At 55.1% G+C, this 15,188-nt stretch overlaps 8 protein-coding genes across 8 annotated transcripts; 3 read left to right on the top strand and 5 right to left on the bottom strand.

The window, feature by feature from the left end:
* Positions 1–53: 53 nt before the first annotated feature.
* Positions 54–512, top strand: ATEG_06575 (uncharacterized protein; the record flags this gene model as incomplete). Its single annotated transcript, XM_001215753.1, has 2 exons — positions 54–128; positions 198–512. The coding sequence occupies 2 exons, from the start codon at positions 54–56 to the stop codon at positions 510–512; spliced, it is 390 nt and encodes a 129-aa protein (XP_001215753.1).
* Positions 513–1,246: 734 nt separating this feature from the next.
* ATEG_06574 (isovaleryl-CoA dehydrogenase) lies at positions 1,247–2,835 on the bottom strand (the record flags this gene model as incomplete). The annotated part of the gene is made up of 6 exons (XM_001215752.1): positions 1,247–1,655; positions 1,706–1,983; positions 2,039–2,274; positions 2,340–2,434; positions 2,490–2,577; positions 2,649–2,835. 6 exons carry the CDS (start codon positions 2,833–2,835, stop codon positions 1,247–1,249), a joined length of 1,293 nt encoding a protein of 430 aa, XP_001215752.1.
* Positions 2,836–3,183: 348 nt separating this feature from the next.
* Positions 3,184–4,967, top strand: ATEG_06573 (putative 3-methylcrotonyl-CoA carboxylase, beta subunit (MccB); the record flags this gene model as incomplete). The annotated part of the gene is made up of 2 exons (XM_001215751.1): positions 3,184–4,616; positions 4,676–4,967. The coding sequence occupies 2 exons, from the start codon at positions 3,184–3,186 to the stop codon at positions 4,965–4,967; spliced, it is 1,725 nt and encodes a 574-aa protein (XP_001215751.1).
* A 623-nt stretch (positions 4,968–5,590) lies between these two features.
* On the bottom strand, positions 5,591–6,675 carry ATEG_06572 (putative RAS small monomeric GTPase (Rsr1); the record flags this gene model as incomplete). The annotated part of the gene is made up of 6 exons (XM_001215750.1): positions 5,591–5,976; positions 6,158–6,186; positions 6,244–6,266; positions 6,321–6,400; positions 6,555–6,586; positions 6,665–6,675. The coding sequence occupies 6 exons, from the start codon at positions 6,673–6,675 to the stop codon at positions 5,591–5,593; spliced, it is 561 nt and encodes a 186-aa protein (XP_001215750.1).
* Positions 6,676–8,163: 1,488 nt separating this feature from the next.
* Positions 8,164–9,668, bottom strand: ATEG_06571 (sterol esterase; the record flags this gene model as incomplete). Its single annotated transcript, XM_001215749.1, has 2 exons — positions 8,164–9,467; positions 9,554–9,668. 2 exons carry the CDS (start codon positions 9,666–9,668, stop codon positions 8,164–8,166), a joined length of 1,419 nt encoding a protein of 472 aa, XP_001215749.1.
* A 529-nt stretch (positions 9,669–10,197) lies between these two features.
* Positions 10,198–12,291, bottom strand: ATEG_06570 (dolichyl-diphosphooligosaccharide-protein glycotransferase; the record flags this gene model as incomplete). The annotated part of the gene is made up of 5 exons (XM_001215748.1): positions 10,198–10,594; positions 10,732–11,156; positions 11,215–11,921; positions 11,987–12,097; positions 12,150–12,291. The coding sequence occupies 5 exons, from the start codon at positions 12,289–12,291 to the stop codon at positions 10,198–10,200; spliced, it is 1,782 nt and encodes a 593-aa protein (XP_001215748.1).
* A 457-nt stretch (positions 12,292–12,748) lies between these two features.
* ATEG_06569 (NADH:ubiquinone oxidoreductase subunit NDUFA3) lies at positions 12,749–13,089 on the top strand (the record flags this gene model as incomplete). The annotated part of the gene is made up of 2 exons (XM_001215747.1): positions 12,749–12,932; positions 13,043–13,089. 2 exons carry the CDS (start codon positions 12,749–12,751, stop codon positions 13,087–13,089), a joined length of 231 nt encoding a protein of 76 aa, XP_001215747.1.
* A 901-nt stretch (positions 13,090–13,990) lies between these two features.
* ATEG_06568 (uncharacterized protein) lies at positions 13,991–14,981 on the bottom strand (the record flags this gene model as incomplete). The annotated part of the gene is made up of 2 exons (XM_001215746.1): positions 13,991–14,701; positions 14,757–14,981. The coding sequence occupies 2 exons, from the start codon at positions 14,979–14,981 to the stop codon at positions 13,991–13,993; spliced, it is 936 nt and encodes a 311-aa protein (XP_001215746.1).
* Between the last annotated feature and the right edge of the window lie 207 nt (positions 14,982–15,188).

Genomic DNA, 15,188 nt, shown 5'->3' with positions numbered 1-15,188 from the left:
CAACTTCCCCAGCTCCATTCACTCTTTTCGCTGGCCTCACCAATTCCGCCATCATGTCGGATGACGAATTCTACGAGGAGTACGACGATGAATATTTCTGGATCGAGGAGCCCGATCCCACCGTCGCCGTAAGCCTTACCACCCCAGACAGCCGTTTGAAGTAATATTCAAACGCAGCAACTAACCCTAGCCCGTAGGATGACCTCGCCGCAACCGCAACTTACGACGCCCTCTTCTTCGACGACCCCTCCCTAGACGTCGAAGACTTCTACAGCGACTGGGACGAGCTCTCCGACGACTACTACGACGAAGACTCAACGGCCGCGCGCCGACAGCGCGTGATGGCCAAATGGCCAAACAAGCGACGCCGGGCCCGACGCCGACGCCGAGCAGCTCGAGCACGAAGCCGAACGAGCCAACCGCGTCCTCTCCACTGCCATCTGCACGAAATTCCACCCGGGCACGGACCTCTCCTCCTTCCGCAGCGTCGTCTGGAAGGACGACGCCGATGAGAGTCGGACCGCGCTCCACAAGCCCGGCGACGGCGAGAAGGTCGCCCTGCTCAAGAACTGGCGCGAGGTGTTCCGCTCTGCGCATCCGGCGACGACGGAGCGGCTGCGCATGCGGAAACTGGCCGCGATCAAGGCTGATGCGGTGGATGGTGTGCATGTGCCGCGCGCGTCGCGCGGCAGGAAGCGCAAAGCGGAGGAGCACGGCTCGGACGTCGTGTCCGAGGTGTCGGCGGTGGATGGGTTGGATGGAGGGGATGCGGGTTCGGCTGAGCAAGTCGCTTCCCCGGTGCATGCGTACAGGGTCGTCAAGTCGCCGGAGGATTTGCCGGTCAACTCCAAGATGGCGGAGCATGAGTACCCGATTGAAGGTCACGAGACGTACGATGATCCGATGGGAGCCTTGGAACATTCCTCGGAGGTGTCGCCTTCCAAGCGACGGACAAGAGCTAATGGCACTGCCGCTGCGTCTCCTGCGAGAGGACGTAAACGCAAGGCCTCTGTTTCAGAAGGGCAACCGGAGGCAAAGCAGAGCAAAAGTAGCGCGAAAACGGCATCTGCATCGAGGTCGAAACGGAGCACCTCAAAGAACTTTGAGGCTTCTGAAGGGCCTCCCGCTGTTCGACGGTCAACAAGAAACAGAAAATAACCGCGCATTTACGAAGGCATGATATGAACAAAATAGTGACCCGAGTTTTGAAATGATATAGATTGTAAATACAATACATGAGACAGCGCTATGCATATTCTTTATTGAACGCACGCCCGATTACCATCCGTCTGATCTCGCTGGTTCCGGCACCGATTTCGTACAACTTCGCATCTCTGAGGAGTCTTCCCGCGGGGATCTCATTGATGTAGCCGTTTCCGCCCATCAGCTGGATGGCATCGAGAGCGCATTCCGTCGCCCTCTCGGCAGCGTACAGGATAGCCCCTGCACAGTCCTGGGTACGGATGACGACTCCGGACGAGGCCGAGTTATCGATTTGGCGCGCTGTAGCATATGTGTATGCCCGCGACGCCGCAAGCTTTGTGTACATGTCTGCCAACTTACCCTGAATCAGCTGGTTATGGGCGATGGGCGTTCCAAACTGCTTGCGAACGTGCGTATAAGGAAGCACGAGATCGAGAGCGGCTTGCATGATTCTGAATTATGTTAGCCTGTGGTCTTTCTTTGAAGAGGACCTGGTACTTACCCCAGTGGACCAGCACTGAGAACCAGACGCTCCAGGTCGAGTCCCTCCATCAAGACCTTGACACCCCGGTTTACTTCTCCGAGAATGTTCTCCTTGGGTACGAACACATTATCAAAGATAAGTTCTCCAGTATTCGAGCCACGCATTCCGAGCTTGTCCAACTTCCGCGCACAGGAGAAGCCGTCGAATGTCTTCTCGACAACAAAGGCGGTGATCCCCTTTGAACCTTTCTCCGGTTCTGTCTTGGCATAGACCACAATGTAATCCGCATCAGGGCCCTGGTGGAATTAGCATCGAGAAGCTTCCTACACTCGAAGATAGAGGTAGACCTACATTCGTAATCCACATCTTTGTCCCGTTCAACACATAGCCCCCATCGACTGCCTTCGCGTTGGTCTTCATACTCACGACATCAGAACCAGCGGAATGCTCCGACATTGCCAGAGCACCAATCTTGTCACCGGATAGAAGGCCAGGGAGGAATCGCGCTTTCTGGTCGGGGGATCCATTGAGGGAAAGTTGATTCACGCAGAGCTGGGAGTGAGCGGCATATGACAATGCTATGCTGCCTAGACAAGACCGTTAGAAAGGACGAGAACTTATGCGAATGTTATGTTTATAACGCAAGGATTACCTGATGCGCGGCTGATCTCCTCCATGACTACACAATGGGCTTGGTAACCCATTCCCAGACCTCCGTACTCCTCATTCGCGGTCACCCCGAGGAACCTAAGCCGGATTAGAGACATTGCGTAGCAAAACATCTACTGGTGGCTGTGAATACCCTGCGTCCCCTAATTTCTTCCACATGTCTGCGGGAAACTCATTCTGGGCGTCTGTGCGGGCAGCGACTTCTTCCGGGATTTCACGTCCTGGATGAAGTAATTGTCAGCGTAACGCACAAACTGATGAGCACATAATTCATCTTCCGGGAAGTGCTGACTGGTAAACTCTTGCACGCGCTCTCGGAGCTCTAGCAGCTCGTCCTCTGTAGGTGGAACGAAGCCATTGGGATGTTTTGTCGCGAGGGTCCGTAATGCGGGGGTGCAGATGAGGGGTTTCCTCACTCCGCCGAGGGTTCTGGGGGCAGAACGAAAGAGTGAAGCCAGACGAGGAAGGTTGGTCGCCATGATGAGTCGCTACACGGGTATTCGAGAAAAAGAGAGTGGACGGAGAGGAAGAGCGGGAGAATGCAGGGAGTTGGAGGTCGATGAGGCTTGGAGGTATCGAGAGTAACCGCCGAGGCAGCGGTTAAACGCGGCAATCACCGCTCTGGGTTCTCCGCAGGGAGCATTCTGGGGATCCCGCACAGGCACCACCACCACCATCATCGTCACTCTCGTTTGCCTTCTGCACTTCTATTTCCCTCACTCAACTCCCACCTCTTCAAGTCTTTCAGTATTATGAATTCCTAGTACGAACCACTCTCTCTGTCTCTCGTCTCGTCAGTCTCGACGTCCCCACGTTCAACCCCCGCAATGCGCGCTCCGTCTCCGCTTATACGGAGCTTGAGCTCCAGACCAACAGCGCTGTCCTGTTCCAGACGGCTCCGACTTGCACAGCGGCCTTCTGTCTCATTGCACGTCAGGACCATCGCCAACTATACCCACCCTCATCATGCCTCTGCTATATCGGTTCTCCCGACGGCGGTGGATACGTCATCGCCGGACTTCAAGGAGAACGCCGAGCAGATGAAGCAACTCGTGGACCGCATGACCACTCTTCACACCACCATTGCACAGGGGGGTCCCCAAAAAGCCAAAGATAAGCACATAGCTCGTGGGAAGATGCTTCCCCGCGACCGCGTTACCGCGCTCATCGACCCGGGCACGTCGTTCCTCGAGCTGTCTCCGCTCGCCGGCCAGGGGGTGTATGAGGAAGACGTGCCCGCCGGAGGCATCATCACCGGCATCGGGACAGTAGAAGGGGTCACCTGCATGATTGTGGCCAACGACAGTACCGTCAAGGGTGGCACGTACTACCCGATCACGGTGAAGAAGCACCTGCGGGCCCAGGCAATCGCCCAAGAGAACAAGCTCCCTTGTCTCTACCTCGTCGACTCCGGCGGCGCAAACCTCCCCCACCAGGCCGACGTCTTCCCGGACAAGGAACACTTCGGCCGTATATTCTTCAACCAGGCGCGGATGAGTTCCCTCGGCATACCCCAGATCTCCGTCGTCATGGGGCCCTGCACCGCGGGAGGCGCCTACGTCCCCGCCATGAGCGACGAGACCATCATCGTCGAGAACCAGGGCACCATCTTCCTTGCGGGCCCGCCGCTCGTCAAGGCAGCTACCGGCGAAGAGGTCTCCGCCGAGGACCTCGGCGGCGGCCAGCTGCACAGCACCATCTCCGGCGTGACGGACTATCTGGCCGTGGACGACGCACACGCCATTATCCTCGCGCGCAGATCCGTCGCCAACCTCAACTACCCGAAGACCAGCGTGCCGCTGCAGCTCTCCGCGGACACCATCAAAGAGCCGCTCTACGACCCGAACGAACTCAACGGCATCGTGGGCACCAACCTCCGCCGACAGATCCCCGTGCACGAAGTCATCGCCCGCATCGTCGACGGCAGCGAGTTCGCCGAGTTCAAGCGCGACTACGGCTCCACGCTGGTGACAGGCTTTGCGCGCATCTTCGGGCACCAGGTGGGCATCGTTGCCAACAACGGCATCCTCTTCTCCGAGTCCTCCCTGAAGGGCGCACACTTTATTGAGCTCTGCGCCCAGCGCAAAATCCCCCTAGTCTTCCTGCAGAACATCTCCGGCTTCATGGTCGGCGCCGACGCCGAAAAGGGCGGCATCGCGAAGAACGGTGCCAAGCTGGTCACGGCGGTGGCGTGCGCCGATGTTCCCAAGTTCACCGTTGTGTTTGGTTCGAGTGCCGGCGCTGGCAACTACGGAATGTGGTAAGTGCTACATTGTGTCAGCTGGAGAGAATACATTTCGCTAATAACTTGGATCACAGTGGCCGTGCGTATTCCCCGCGTCTGCTGTTCATGTGGCCCAACGCCAAAATCGGCGTCATGGGCTCCGAGCAGCTCTCCGCCGTCATGGAGGCGGTTGGACGCACCGCGGACCCCGAGCTGAAGGCTCGGATCGACCGTGAATCAGAGGCGGTCTTCTCGTCGGCTCGTTTGTGGGACGACGGAGTCATCCCGCCGGCGCAGACAAGACAGGTTCTCGGCCTGGGATTGGCGGCGGCCTTGGGTGGAAAGGTAGAAGATGTACAGACGCGCTTTGGAGTGTTCCGGATGTAAGGGGAAAGGAGGATGTTGGTCGTTTACCCGGGTTTGCCTAGTCTGTCATAGATGAAAACCATTAAATAAAACATACAGCAACGTTTAGGGACGGTGTTTCAGTACACAATGGTCATGTGTCGAGACGTACTACAGGCACCGTGGGTCGTTCCAAAAAGCATCTATACCATTGTAACGGATCAGTATACAACAGCTGTCTACCACTTAAAAGGAGCCAATAAACGAATCACTTTTCCGTTCCTTGCCATAGATAACGATTCAGGATGCACCAGAAACCACAAGCAAGCAAGAAAAACACAAGTGGGTAATCGATCAACACATATCTATCGTTGAAGCGTATGGACGTTGAATCGTATGAAGGATGCGACATTAATCTAGCAGATGAAGGGTATGTGCACAGCAGAAAATAATCCTATCCCGAGTCCGACAGACGAGCCCATCCAGAAGGCTATATAATCTTGATTGAGGACAAGAGACACCGGTAGGCAGCGGAGACCGGCATCATCGGAGAGAAAAGATGTGATCGGACGATATCGGTCATTGTCTCATTTTCGTTTGAACTTTTTTTTCTTTCTTTTTGGTTTGGTAAATTTCGTTCGTTCTCGATTCGGTATTCGTAAACGCTATAGGATCACACACGGCCCCTTTCGCCGGGCCTGTCGCCGCTTCTCTTTCTTTCTGTCGAGGCGGGGTTGGGCCTCCGGGGCTTTCGAGCTGCCTTGCGTGTCCTTTCGGATGATCTGGCGGCAGAGATCGATGAAGACCTCGTTCACATTGGCTCGTCGACGAGCCGAGGTCTCGTAGTAAGGGGCGTTGCCCCAGCTCTGGGAGAGGGCGAATGCGCGGGCACGCGGCACGGCACGGTCCTCTTCGAGGTCCGATTTGTTCCCCACGATGACGATGGGGACTTTCTCGTCGTCTTTGATGCGGATGATTTGTTCCCGCAGTTCGGACAATTCGTTCAACGAGGACATGCTAGTGATAGAAAAGACGAGGAGGAATCCCTGGCCTTGTTTCATGTATAATTCTCTGGATAAGGTTAGCTTTGTCATCCAAATGGCTGGCGCGGTGGTCTATTATGGCTGGAAACGCTCCAGCTGGCGTAGGTGAATAGGGGGGTTTACCTCATGGCGGCTGTACAAATGTTAATCAGGGTGCATGGAGCGACGGCTCTGGATGGGCAGACTTACTGAATTGTTCTGTTCCCGCTGTGTCAAGGCTGGAGAACCATATAAGTCAGCTCGAACGCAACTCCAAGAAGATGGAACGAACACACATTTCTAAGATGCATTGTCGGCCCTGTACTGGTCAGCATTCGCTCGCGGAACCCGGAGACGAAATTCATTAACTCACATCTACCTCGATCTGCTTCCGATACGAATCTTCGATCGTCGGGTCGTAACTCTCAATCCAGACATTCTGGACAAATTGAGCTGTGGCGCGTCAGCGACTGGCGCATAGGCCCAATACATCGATCTTGAAGAGTTACCAGTAAGACAGCTCTTTCCCACTCCACCTAATCGCGGGGACAGTGGATGTCAGCGGGGGAGCTTGAAGGCTCTATTGTGACTAGAGAATAATGCCTACCAGCGCCTAAAACGACGATATGGTATTCGCGTCTGGGAAAAAGTCAGTCAGCCGTGTCCGTGAAGCGCCAATGCGGGTTGCATCTGGCGATGGAGATCGACAGCACTTACTGCGGTCGCATTGGAATTGCAGATGGTAGCCTTCTTTCCGGGACTGGTCACGATCTTCTTTGCGACACCGTTTCAATTCCTCTTTGGAGGAAGAGGATCGAATGGGGCGACTGGGTATGGTTTGGTATGGTTTGAGGCTTCCAATGGCACCGATCGTCTGATCTCTCTAGCTCGGGTAGTTCGATGACCGACTTAACTCCGGTCCAATCGTAATCGCTCGTCTTGCAGGGGCAACAAGCGAAATCGGGGTGGCTGGTATATAAAGACTGATTCCTTGGGTCTGTACTGAGCAACGGCTGGTCGTGGGAGGGTGGAGGAACGCGGCGGGGAGGTTTGCGCTGGGAGAGTCAGGGCAGCGACACGCGATCTGTTACATCGGTCTCAATGCCAATTGCCAGCGAGAATCGTCGGGGCGCAATCGGTCAGGGTCGGTTTTGAGGAGGAGGGTCGGAAAGGATCGCAGATGGTCGGGAGGAAGGGAGGAGACGAGGAGGGAAGAAGCGGAGAATTGATGTCAACAGGCGAAGGAAGGGCTAGACTAAAGGTGTCTAGTGACTTTCTTCGCTCGCCGGGTCAGGGCTAGGGGGCAGGCGAGGGAAGAACAAACGAGTCTGAACAAGGAGTGATGGAGAGTAAGGATATTGAGGACTGATGATTGTAGCTCGTGTTGTCGTCCGTCCACTGCGGCGGCGGTGAGTCGGAGAGAAAGAGCGCAGAATTGTTGTGCGGTCTGGTTCTCTCCAGGTTTAGTCGCAGTCCCGATCCGCAGACCACCAAAACCCTTAGCAGGAAACTTAATTCGTCTTAGACTCGAAATCCAAGCGTCGGTCGTGTACGATGTCACGATGGGTGATAGAGTTGGACGTGGAATGCCGGCGACAGCGAGGATGATGATCTGCCTCGTGTAGAATTTATACACGGGGCGCTGGGACAACGACATCATCCCCGGGGCTTGGAATCCGTGCCTGAAACAATCCTCCTTCTTCCTCCCAACCCATCATCACTGCTAGATGATACATGGGTGTGCTTTCGGTCGGGGAATGACGGTATAAGGTCCCCGGCGTCGTGTACTTTGTCCTCGCCTATCATGCAATCCGACTTCTGATAGATCAAGTGTGTTGTGGTCCAGAATCCTCATCGCCGTTACAGATCCCCGGTACCAGTCTTCTCGGATCGAAGAACGACAGTGTCTGGCTGGTTCCGGCAGACTCCTTAGCCATCTACATGTGACGGTCGACCCCTGAGAATTTTCTCGGATGTACAGCGTATGGACAGGTTGAGCTGGACGAATATGACATGACCAGATAGACATATGCATCGCCAGATCGAATGCCGAGGATCTACGGCAGAGAGCGCCCATCTGCAGACCTTGCTGCTTGGACCGTGCATGGATGAACTGTCTGCCAGGTGCCTAACTATATATAGAACTTAGCAAAGAGTCCCCTGGTCAATAACAACATGAATCATTGTCAACGTGGCGTCACGTATGTACACATTATCTAACAACCATTCATCGTGTCATGGTCAACCTGTATCTTCTTCTCGACCGCCGCCGTGGCATCATCCCTGGAGGACCCATACCGTTCCAGGGCCTCAAACACATGGCCGAAAACCAGCTTCTCCACGTCGCTCGCCCACAAGAAATCTAGGTGCTCATATTTGGGGATCTTCTTGGCCGTGGTCCCCCGCGGCAATTCCTTCAGCATGACGTCGATGTCGACCAGACTGTCACTGCCGCCATACAGCAGCACGATAGGCGTTTTGATGTTCTTGGTCGGATACTTGACCGGCTTGTAGAATCGCTCGCTGGCGACCACGCTGAATGGCGCGTGGACCTCGTCATCGTAGAACTGGAAGTTCTTGTGCCGGATGATCTGAAACCAGTGCACTACAGACTTGGTGCTGGTGAAAGAAAACAAATGCAGGTAGCCCGCCAGCTTCTGCCAGCGGCTGATGTTGGCGCACTTCCAGTTGAACAGGATCGAGAGCGACCGGTCGATGATGCGCACAAAGATGGGCGGATAAAGGACGGTCTGCCACATGGTGGTCGAACTCAGAATGCTGCGCCGACCAAAGAGCAGAAACAGGAAATTCGGTGAGGCCTTCATCAGCGAATCGACAAAGTGGTTCGGCAGCCCCGTCGGCGCCATCGCGGGCGCAAGCGCAACAAAGACATCGACTTTCTGGTTCAGGACCGGGTGGATGGAGAGCGTGGCAAAGGCCTGCGCCGTCCCCTGCGAAAACCCGACATACGACAGGGAAGGCTGGCCCGTCACCTCCAGGATGTAGGTAATGCTGTCGGGGATGTCGTGGAAAGCGAATTGATCAATCGAAAAGTCCCAGAACTCATTGGTCGACGGCGACCGTCGCACCGACTTCTTGGAGTATTTGTTGCCGCGATTGTTTCCGAGCCACACATCGTACCCGCGCTCAACCAATTGAAAGGGGAGACAGCGTTGCTCTTCCGTCAAGCACACCCACACCTCGCTGCACATCAGCAGTCCGTGGTGCAGGTACACCACCTTCTTTTGTGTGCTTCCTTTGCCCTGGTTGACCCGTGTTCCCTCCTCCCCTTTCCGGTAGGGCAACCGATGAAGGCCAAGGAGATACCCATCCTTGGTCTGGACGATGTGCTCTTCGGGTTCGTAGCCAAACAACGCGCAGATATCGACAAAGTCCGACGCCTGTGCGACCGAGTTCGCGAACTGCTCCTCTTTACTGCGTTTGCCTGCACTTTCAGGGGAGATGAAAAGGTTGAACAGCGTTTTCGACCGGTCGTAACAGAACCTGATGATTGTCTCGGCTGGTACGAGTCAGTCCATTGCACACTTAACTTGGAAGGAAACAAGCAGATAATCAAATGAACGTCAACTAGCCAAGTATACTCACGTAGACAGAAGGTGATGATATGAATGATCCACTCCAGCAGCACCAGAATCAACGAGGCAAAGAGAGCCAGGTACTCAAACCAGAAGAGTCTCCCGATGACCGGCACGCGCGCCATGATAAGCGTCTATTGATATTGCAGCAGCTTCAACGATCTATAGCAGACGGGGCGAAGTGATATGAAGAGGCGAGAAACGCGCAGCCATGATTGCAGAGCACAGAGCCCCTAAATATTTAGCAGTTGTAGAGCTGTTCCTCAGACGTCATGCGTCCATCGCATTCATGTGATGCTTATCTAATCCGGGGAATCCACGAAGCCTAATTTTTGCCGCAGAACAAGCACTCCGTCTTTCAGCCCGCAGTCTTCTCTGTTAGACGTGTTCAAGATGCCCAGCTCGTGCAATGATATAAGTGAGTACTTTGAATCTCTACATAGACGGGGATTGATCCACTCCGGCCATGGCCGGTTGCCGGACGACCGGTCGCGTCCGGCAACACCCTCACCCATCCCAATGCGGTGCCCCCAGTTCTAACGTTCCGCTCCTCATGCAGGAGACGCGCTGGCGCAATGTCTCCAGGAATCGGACTGTATCATGGTCCAGCGCCATACTCCCCGGGAATGTCTCAGTGCGCCGCTCGTGGATGAGTTACCCATGCGGTGTCAGCAGCTCCGGAAAGGCTTTAGCGAGTGCAAGTGAGTCGACCCAGTACGTTCCAACATACGTACAATACCATTCGTCTAACCTCAAGTCCCCTTTAGACGCGGGATGATCGATATGCGCAAACGATTCCGTGGAAACCAGCCCCTTCAGATGACCAAGGAACTCGACGGGAAGAACACCAAGTCGGAACAGCTCTATGCCGGCAAGCCCGCCTTTGAAACCGTCAAGGAGATCAGCGGCGACGAGGTGAAGATGGACCCGGAGAAGACCCGCGGACTTTGAGAAGGCGCCGGGATCCGCTGCCACATCATATACAAGTGTCATCATCCGCGATGACCGGAGTTTCGAGTCTTTTCCCCTCTTGGCATGGGTCGGAGTTGTTCTAGGGTTCGGGTCAACTACATTGTACATATCGAGGCACTCTCCAGTCAAATCATGCAATGTTACAAAGCTGCACGCAGAGTCACGGGCTGGGCGAAGGACAGTTTCATTCCAAATCATCGATAATACATTATTTACTGCGTCTTCTTGCTGGTGGCCGCCGCAGTCGGAGCGGGCGCCGAGTACAGCCACATGATGACGAACGCCAGGAACCCACCGATCACCGACCACAAACCGGCGATCCACACCCATCCTCCGGTGATCTTCCAGCTGCGAGGGTACTCGTTGTGGGCGTAGTGACGGACCGTCACCTCGTGCTTCTCTTCGATGTTCGTGAGGAAGGGGCGCTTGTAGTTTACACGGAACGAGAAGATACCGTGCTGATCAGGAGTTGTGAATTGAGTGCTGTAGATGGTGCTGTTCTCGGTGCGGCGGGCGGGCTGCAGATCAAGGCGATGGAACGGAGAAAGCATGGTGAATTCGAGCTGAAGAGCGTCGTCGGCGGGGACCTCAAACGGGATCCACTGATCATGGCTGTATTCGGAAACCTCGATACTGAAGACCTACAGAAACAGCGTTAGCAATATATTTCATCGTCCCGCCAGAACGGCTGCCACATACGGTTTCGTTCTTGATCCGGTAGATGGTAGGGTTCAGCTCGACATCAGGAGCCTCGGGCGTAGGAGCCAAATGATGCTCAATCTTGCCAACCTTGAGGACTCCTGTTTCCTTGAAGGCCCACGAGGTGAGCTGCTTGGCGAACTCCCGGTTGGCGGTCGTGGTCTCCTTTCCGCCAGGAGCCTTGACCGTGGCGGAGAACCACTTGTCCTGAAGGGCCTCCACGGAGCCGAGGAGAACAAACCGGGCAGAGTTCCGAGCCTGCATGGCCGAGACAAGGGCCAGCTGGGAGCCAGTCGCTGCAGCATCCTCCACGGACGCAGAGTCCTCCTTGGGGTTATAGCTGTATGCCGTCGCGGGTGCGCGCAGGATGGGCGCCAGGAGAGGGCTGTCATAGCCGAGGGTATGAGGCTCGGCTCTGGGGAAGGCCAGGACGCCTTCACCGCCGAAGAAAGACTTGAGGCCCTTCTTCAGTTGGCCGGGTTGCTGGAGAAGTAGAACGTCATGCTTCTCGGCTGCGGAGATGGTGTCGTAGTTGAAATGGTCAACGGCGACAGAGGAGCGGTCCGGGGAAAGGTGAAAATCGAGCTCTAGAAGGAGGGAGCTGATGGCGCTGGGGGTCGTGGACTTTCCGGAGAGAGCGAGGATGACATTGCCATCCTTGTTGAGGAACTCGATGACATTCTTGGGGCTGAGAGCCGGTCCCAAACCTGTCTCTGGTCAACTCGCCTGTGCAATGGCACTAGATAAACACCGCATTGAAGCCAAACCGCACCTTTTGATCGGGGAGGGAGAATGAGGAGGTGATCGTAAGCCCGTTCTCCGAGCTCGAACAACGAAAGCTGGTCACTCTTGGGCGATTGGAAGTCGAGCGTATAGCCTCGGGCTGGAGAGGAAACCATCAGCATGGATTGGACATCATCGCAAAGCAAATCTACCTTCTAAGTCGCCCCAGAACATCGAATACTCATCCTTCTCGGCGGCGTCCTCGAGGACAACCAACAGACGAGTGCCCGAACTGCTCAGGGCATGCACGGCGGCCAAGAAGCCGAACAGCACGAAGGAAAGCAGCCACCGCATGGTTCGTGTTGTTTTCAAGATTCCGCACAGCGGAGCGGAGGATCAGCGGAAGGTCAATGGGCCGATCCTGAGGAGCAATGAAAGAACGAAACACGCAACGCTGAAAGAGAGATCAGAATGGGGTAATGGTTGGCTCCATACGATGGGGGAAAGACTATAAACGGGCGACGTGTTTGGACGGAGCGCCAAGAAATTGCTCGCCGCTCGGAACGTCACTTCAACTTCCAACCTCGACTCCTCATCTCCCCTCCTCCGTATCCGACCTCATCCCCCGTCGCAACCCACCCTCGGCCTGTCGCCCTCGCTTCCAAACCTCTCCCGCCGGTCCATTGGTCATTGAATTCCGTTCGAACCGTCGCAATTGAACCCGTTCGGACCGTTACTCCCTCGTCCCCCGATCGGATCTCCGGCGAAAAGTTTCTTTGAACCTCCCGCAACCACCCATCCAACATCCATAATGGCTACTCCTCAGTTCTGGTCGACGCCTCTGCGCTACCTGCGCTGGGCTTCCCACGAAAAGCCCGCCATTTTCTACTCCATCATCATTGGCTCTATGGGCCCGGTCTCCCTGGTCGCTCTGCCTCCGATCAGACGGGCTCTCGGCGACGTCGACCCGGAACCCATCCCTCTCACATATCCCAGTAAGACTCTCCCTCTGCATTCGGCATACTGTGTTCGAATCTATATGCCTTTCCGGATCTTGCAGCGCCCTATCCTCGTTATATCTTCTTGACTAACGGTAACTTGATAGTCCCCTCGGGTCCCCGGGTAATTCCGCAAGGCTACGATGACGAGTAAACTCGCCGTGGAATAACGCGAGGAGTTGATTCGTTCTTAGATTTTGTTTCGTCTTGTGTATTTAGCTGGGTTTGTTTGAGACAATTGAAAGCCCCGCCTTTTTCTTCAGGCAGATACGTTCTACGTTCTTGTTCGGAAGGGTAGAGGGTTCTTTTATGGGGCGAATGGTGAATCTGGCTGTTTACATCTCAGATCCAACCGTGGCACAGTCTCCTCCAGCTAGGTGTTTCTATACCCTGGTGGCGTGGTGAGTCTTAAGGGCGTGAGTACAGTGTATTGTATATGGCTAGAGAAGAGCAATGCTTATTCCAACTTTATTCTCCTTACACATAAGGATATGCCGTGGTAAACAGTTACCGAATCAGCATGCTACTGGCTGGCTTACTGATTGCGAAGTGGAATGAATGGAATGAACCTTTGCACAGAACAAACTGACATTACCCCCCATGAAGCAACAGAAAGAGACTTGCAGTGACGTAGAGGGGAGGATATCGACCTCTGGACAACAGAAAACAACAGAACAAGCGAGGCACGTGACAAGCGAAACACATATAAAGGAAACAAACGCACTCACGCCTCACTTTCTTTCTCCTCTCACTCACGCCCCCATCTTCACAGACCATAGCCACTGCCCCCAACCCCCCACCACAGCACAGAGTCGTCTCGGAATCGTCAACGCCCTTCGTCTGCTGAGGTGGTGGAGCCACCAGGCGTCCCCAGATCAATATCTACTCACCAGGCCTGTAAGACAGCGCGGACCACTTCCACGTCCCCCTCAGGAAGCTGATCTGTTGCTTGACTGTCAGGCCTGGTGGTAGTATCGGTCTGGGGCGCCTGGCTGGTCTCCTCCACCGAGGAAGCGACGGGGAGCTCAGCTATCTCTATCGCGTCAGATCACATACTACAGACCAAGCTCAGGGTGAATCTTACCGTGACTGAGGCGAGGCTGCTGGGCACCACGGTCTTCCATACCCCAGTGGTTGACCAGTGCGATGAACTCGGGCAGAAGAGGTCGCAGATCGTCCACTTCGTCCAAGATGGGCACGTCTCCTTCGCTCGAGTCGGGAAACGCGTACCACGGGCAGTCATCCTCCTCCACGCCGGTGAACGTTCCGCGCAGAAGGCTGCGGCGCAAGGTTCTACAGAGGTTGAGAGTGTCCATCGTGACGTCTTGGAGTCTTTCCGCCGGGATGGTCCTCCACTGTTCGACGAGACGGGTCACGGACTCCACAAATACCCATGCAAGGCGCATGTGGCGGCTCAGGATCACCCAGCTCACAGGATCTTCGGAGATGACGCGAGACACGTCCCCCTGTCGCTGTGCGAGGCCGCAGCTGATACACCACGTCACGATCTCTGTCTTGATGCCGAGGTGGCTGGTAATGTTGAGGATGGCCCAGCAGTGGTCGAGAAGTTCCTCATCGTCCAGGGAGCGAAGATCCACGCGGAGGTCGTACACGCACCTAAAGGCATTGCCCCAGGCCTCGCAGGTTGGCTGCGACAGTCCCTCGTCGTCGCTGTCCTCTTCATTGGCACCGTCCTGTTCCTGTTCCTGAGTTGCGTCGTTCTCAGACTCGTGACCCTCGGATCCAGAATCATGAGCAGTCGAAGCCTGGTTCGGTCCGAGTTAGCAATACAACCCCTCACACGATCTCGCCTGAACATACTTGATCCACAACCGCCAAATATCGGACTTCGTCTCTTCTTCCCTGCACGACAACCGCGAGGTGGATATGGTCCTCGGGACTGGTTCTCTCCGATAGCAACGGAGCCAGGAGAAGCTTCATCATCGGGGAGCGGTCCATGAGCAATCCAGCGTGCAGCTGATATTCTTCACCACCCACAGTGATGTGGACGTCTCCATTGGGAAAGATCGGAAACGGGAAAGCCATTTTGTCCCAGGGATGGAGCGATGAGTTTGATATTGCAGAAGAATGGATGCGAAAGTGCGTCTGGTACACGTTTGGTTTGGTTTGTCAAGTTGATATAGGAAATGGAAGTTGCAGATGAGAAGGTTGGGAGATGGATGGGAGAAGGTGGAAGAAAAGATGGGATGGCGAGATCAACAATTTTCTGTTTGAAACACTTCTTGTGTGGTA

Source organism: Aspergillus terreus, genomic scaffold (assembly GCF_000149615.1).
Source record: "Aspergillus terreus NIH2624 scaffold_9 genomic scaffold, whole genome shotgun sequence".
NCBI classification, from domain to species: domain Eukaryota; kingdom Fungi; phylum Ascomycota; class Eurotiomycetes; order Eurotiales; family Aspergillaceae; genus Aspergillus; species Aspergillus terreus.
This window is presented reverse-complemented; position numbering and strand designations above follow the sequence as displayed.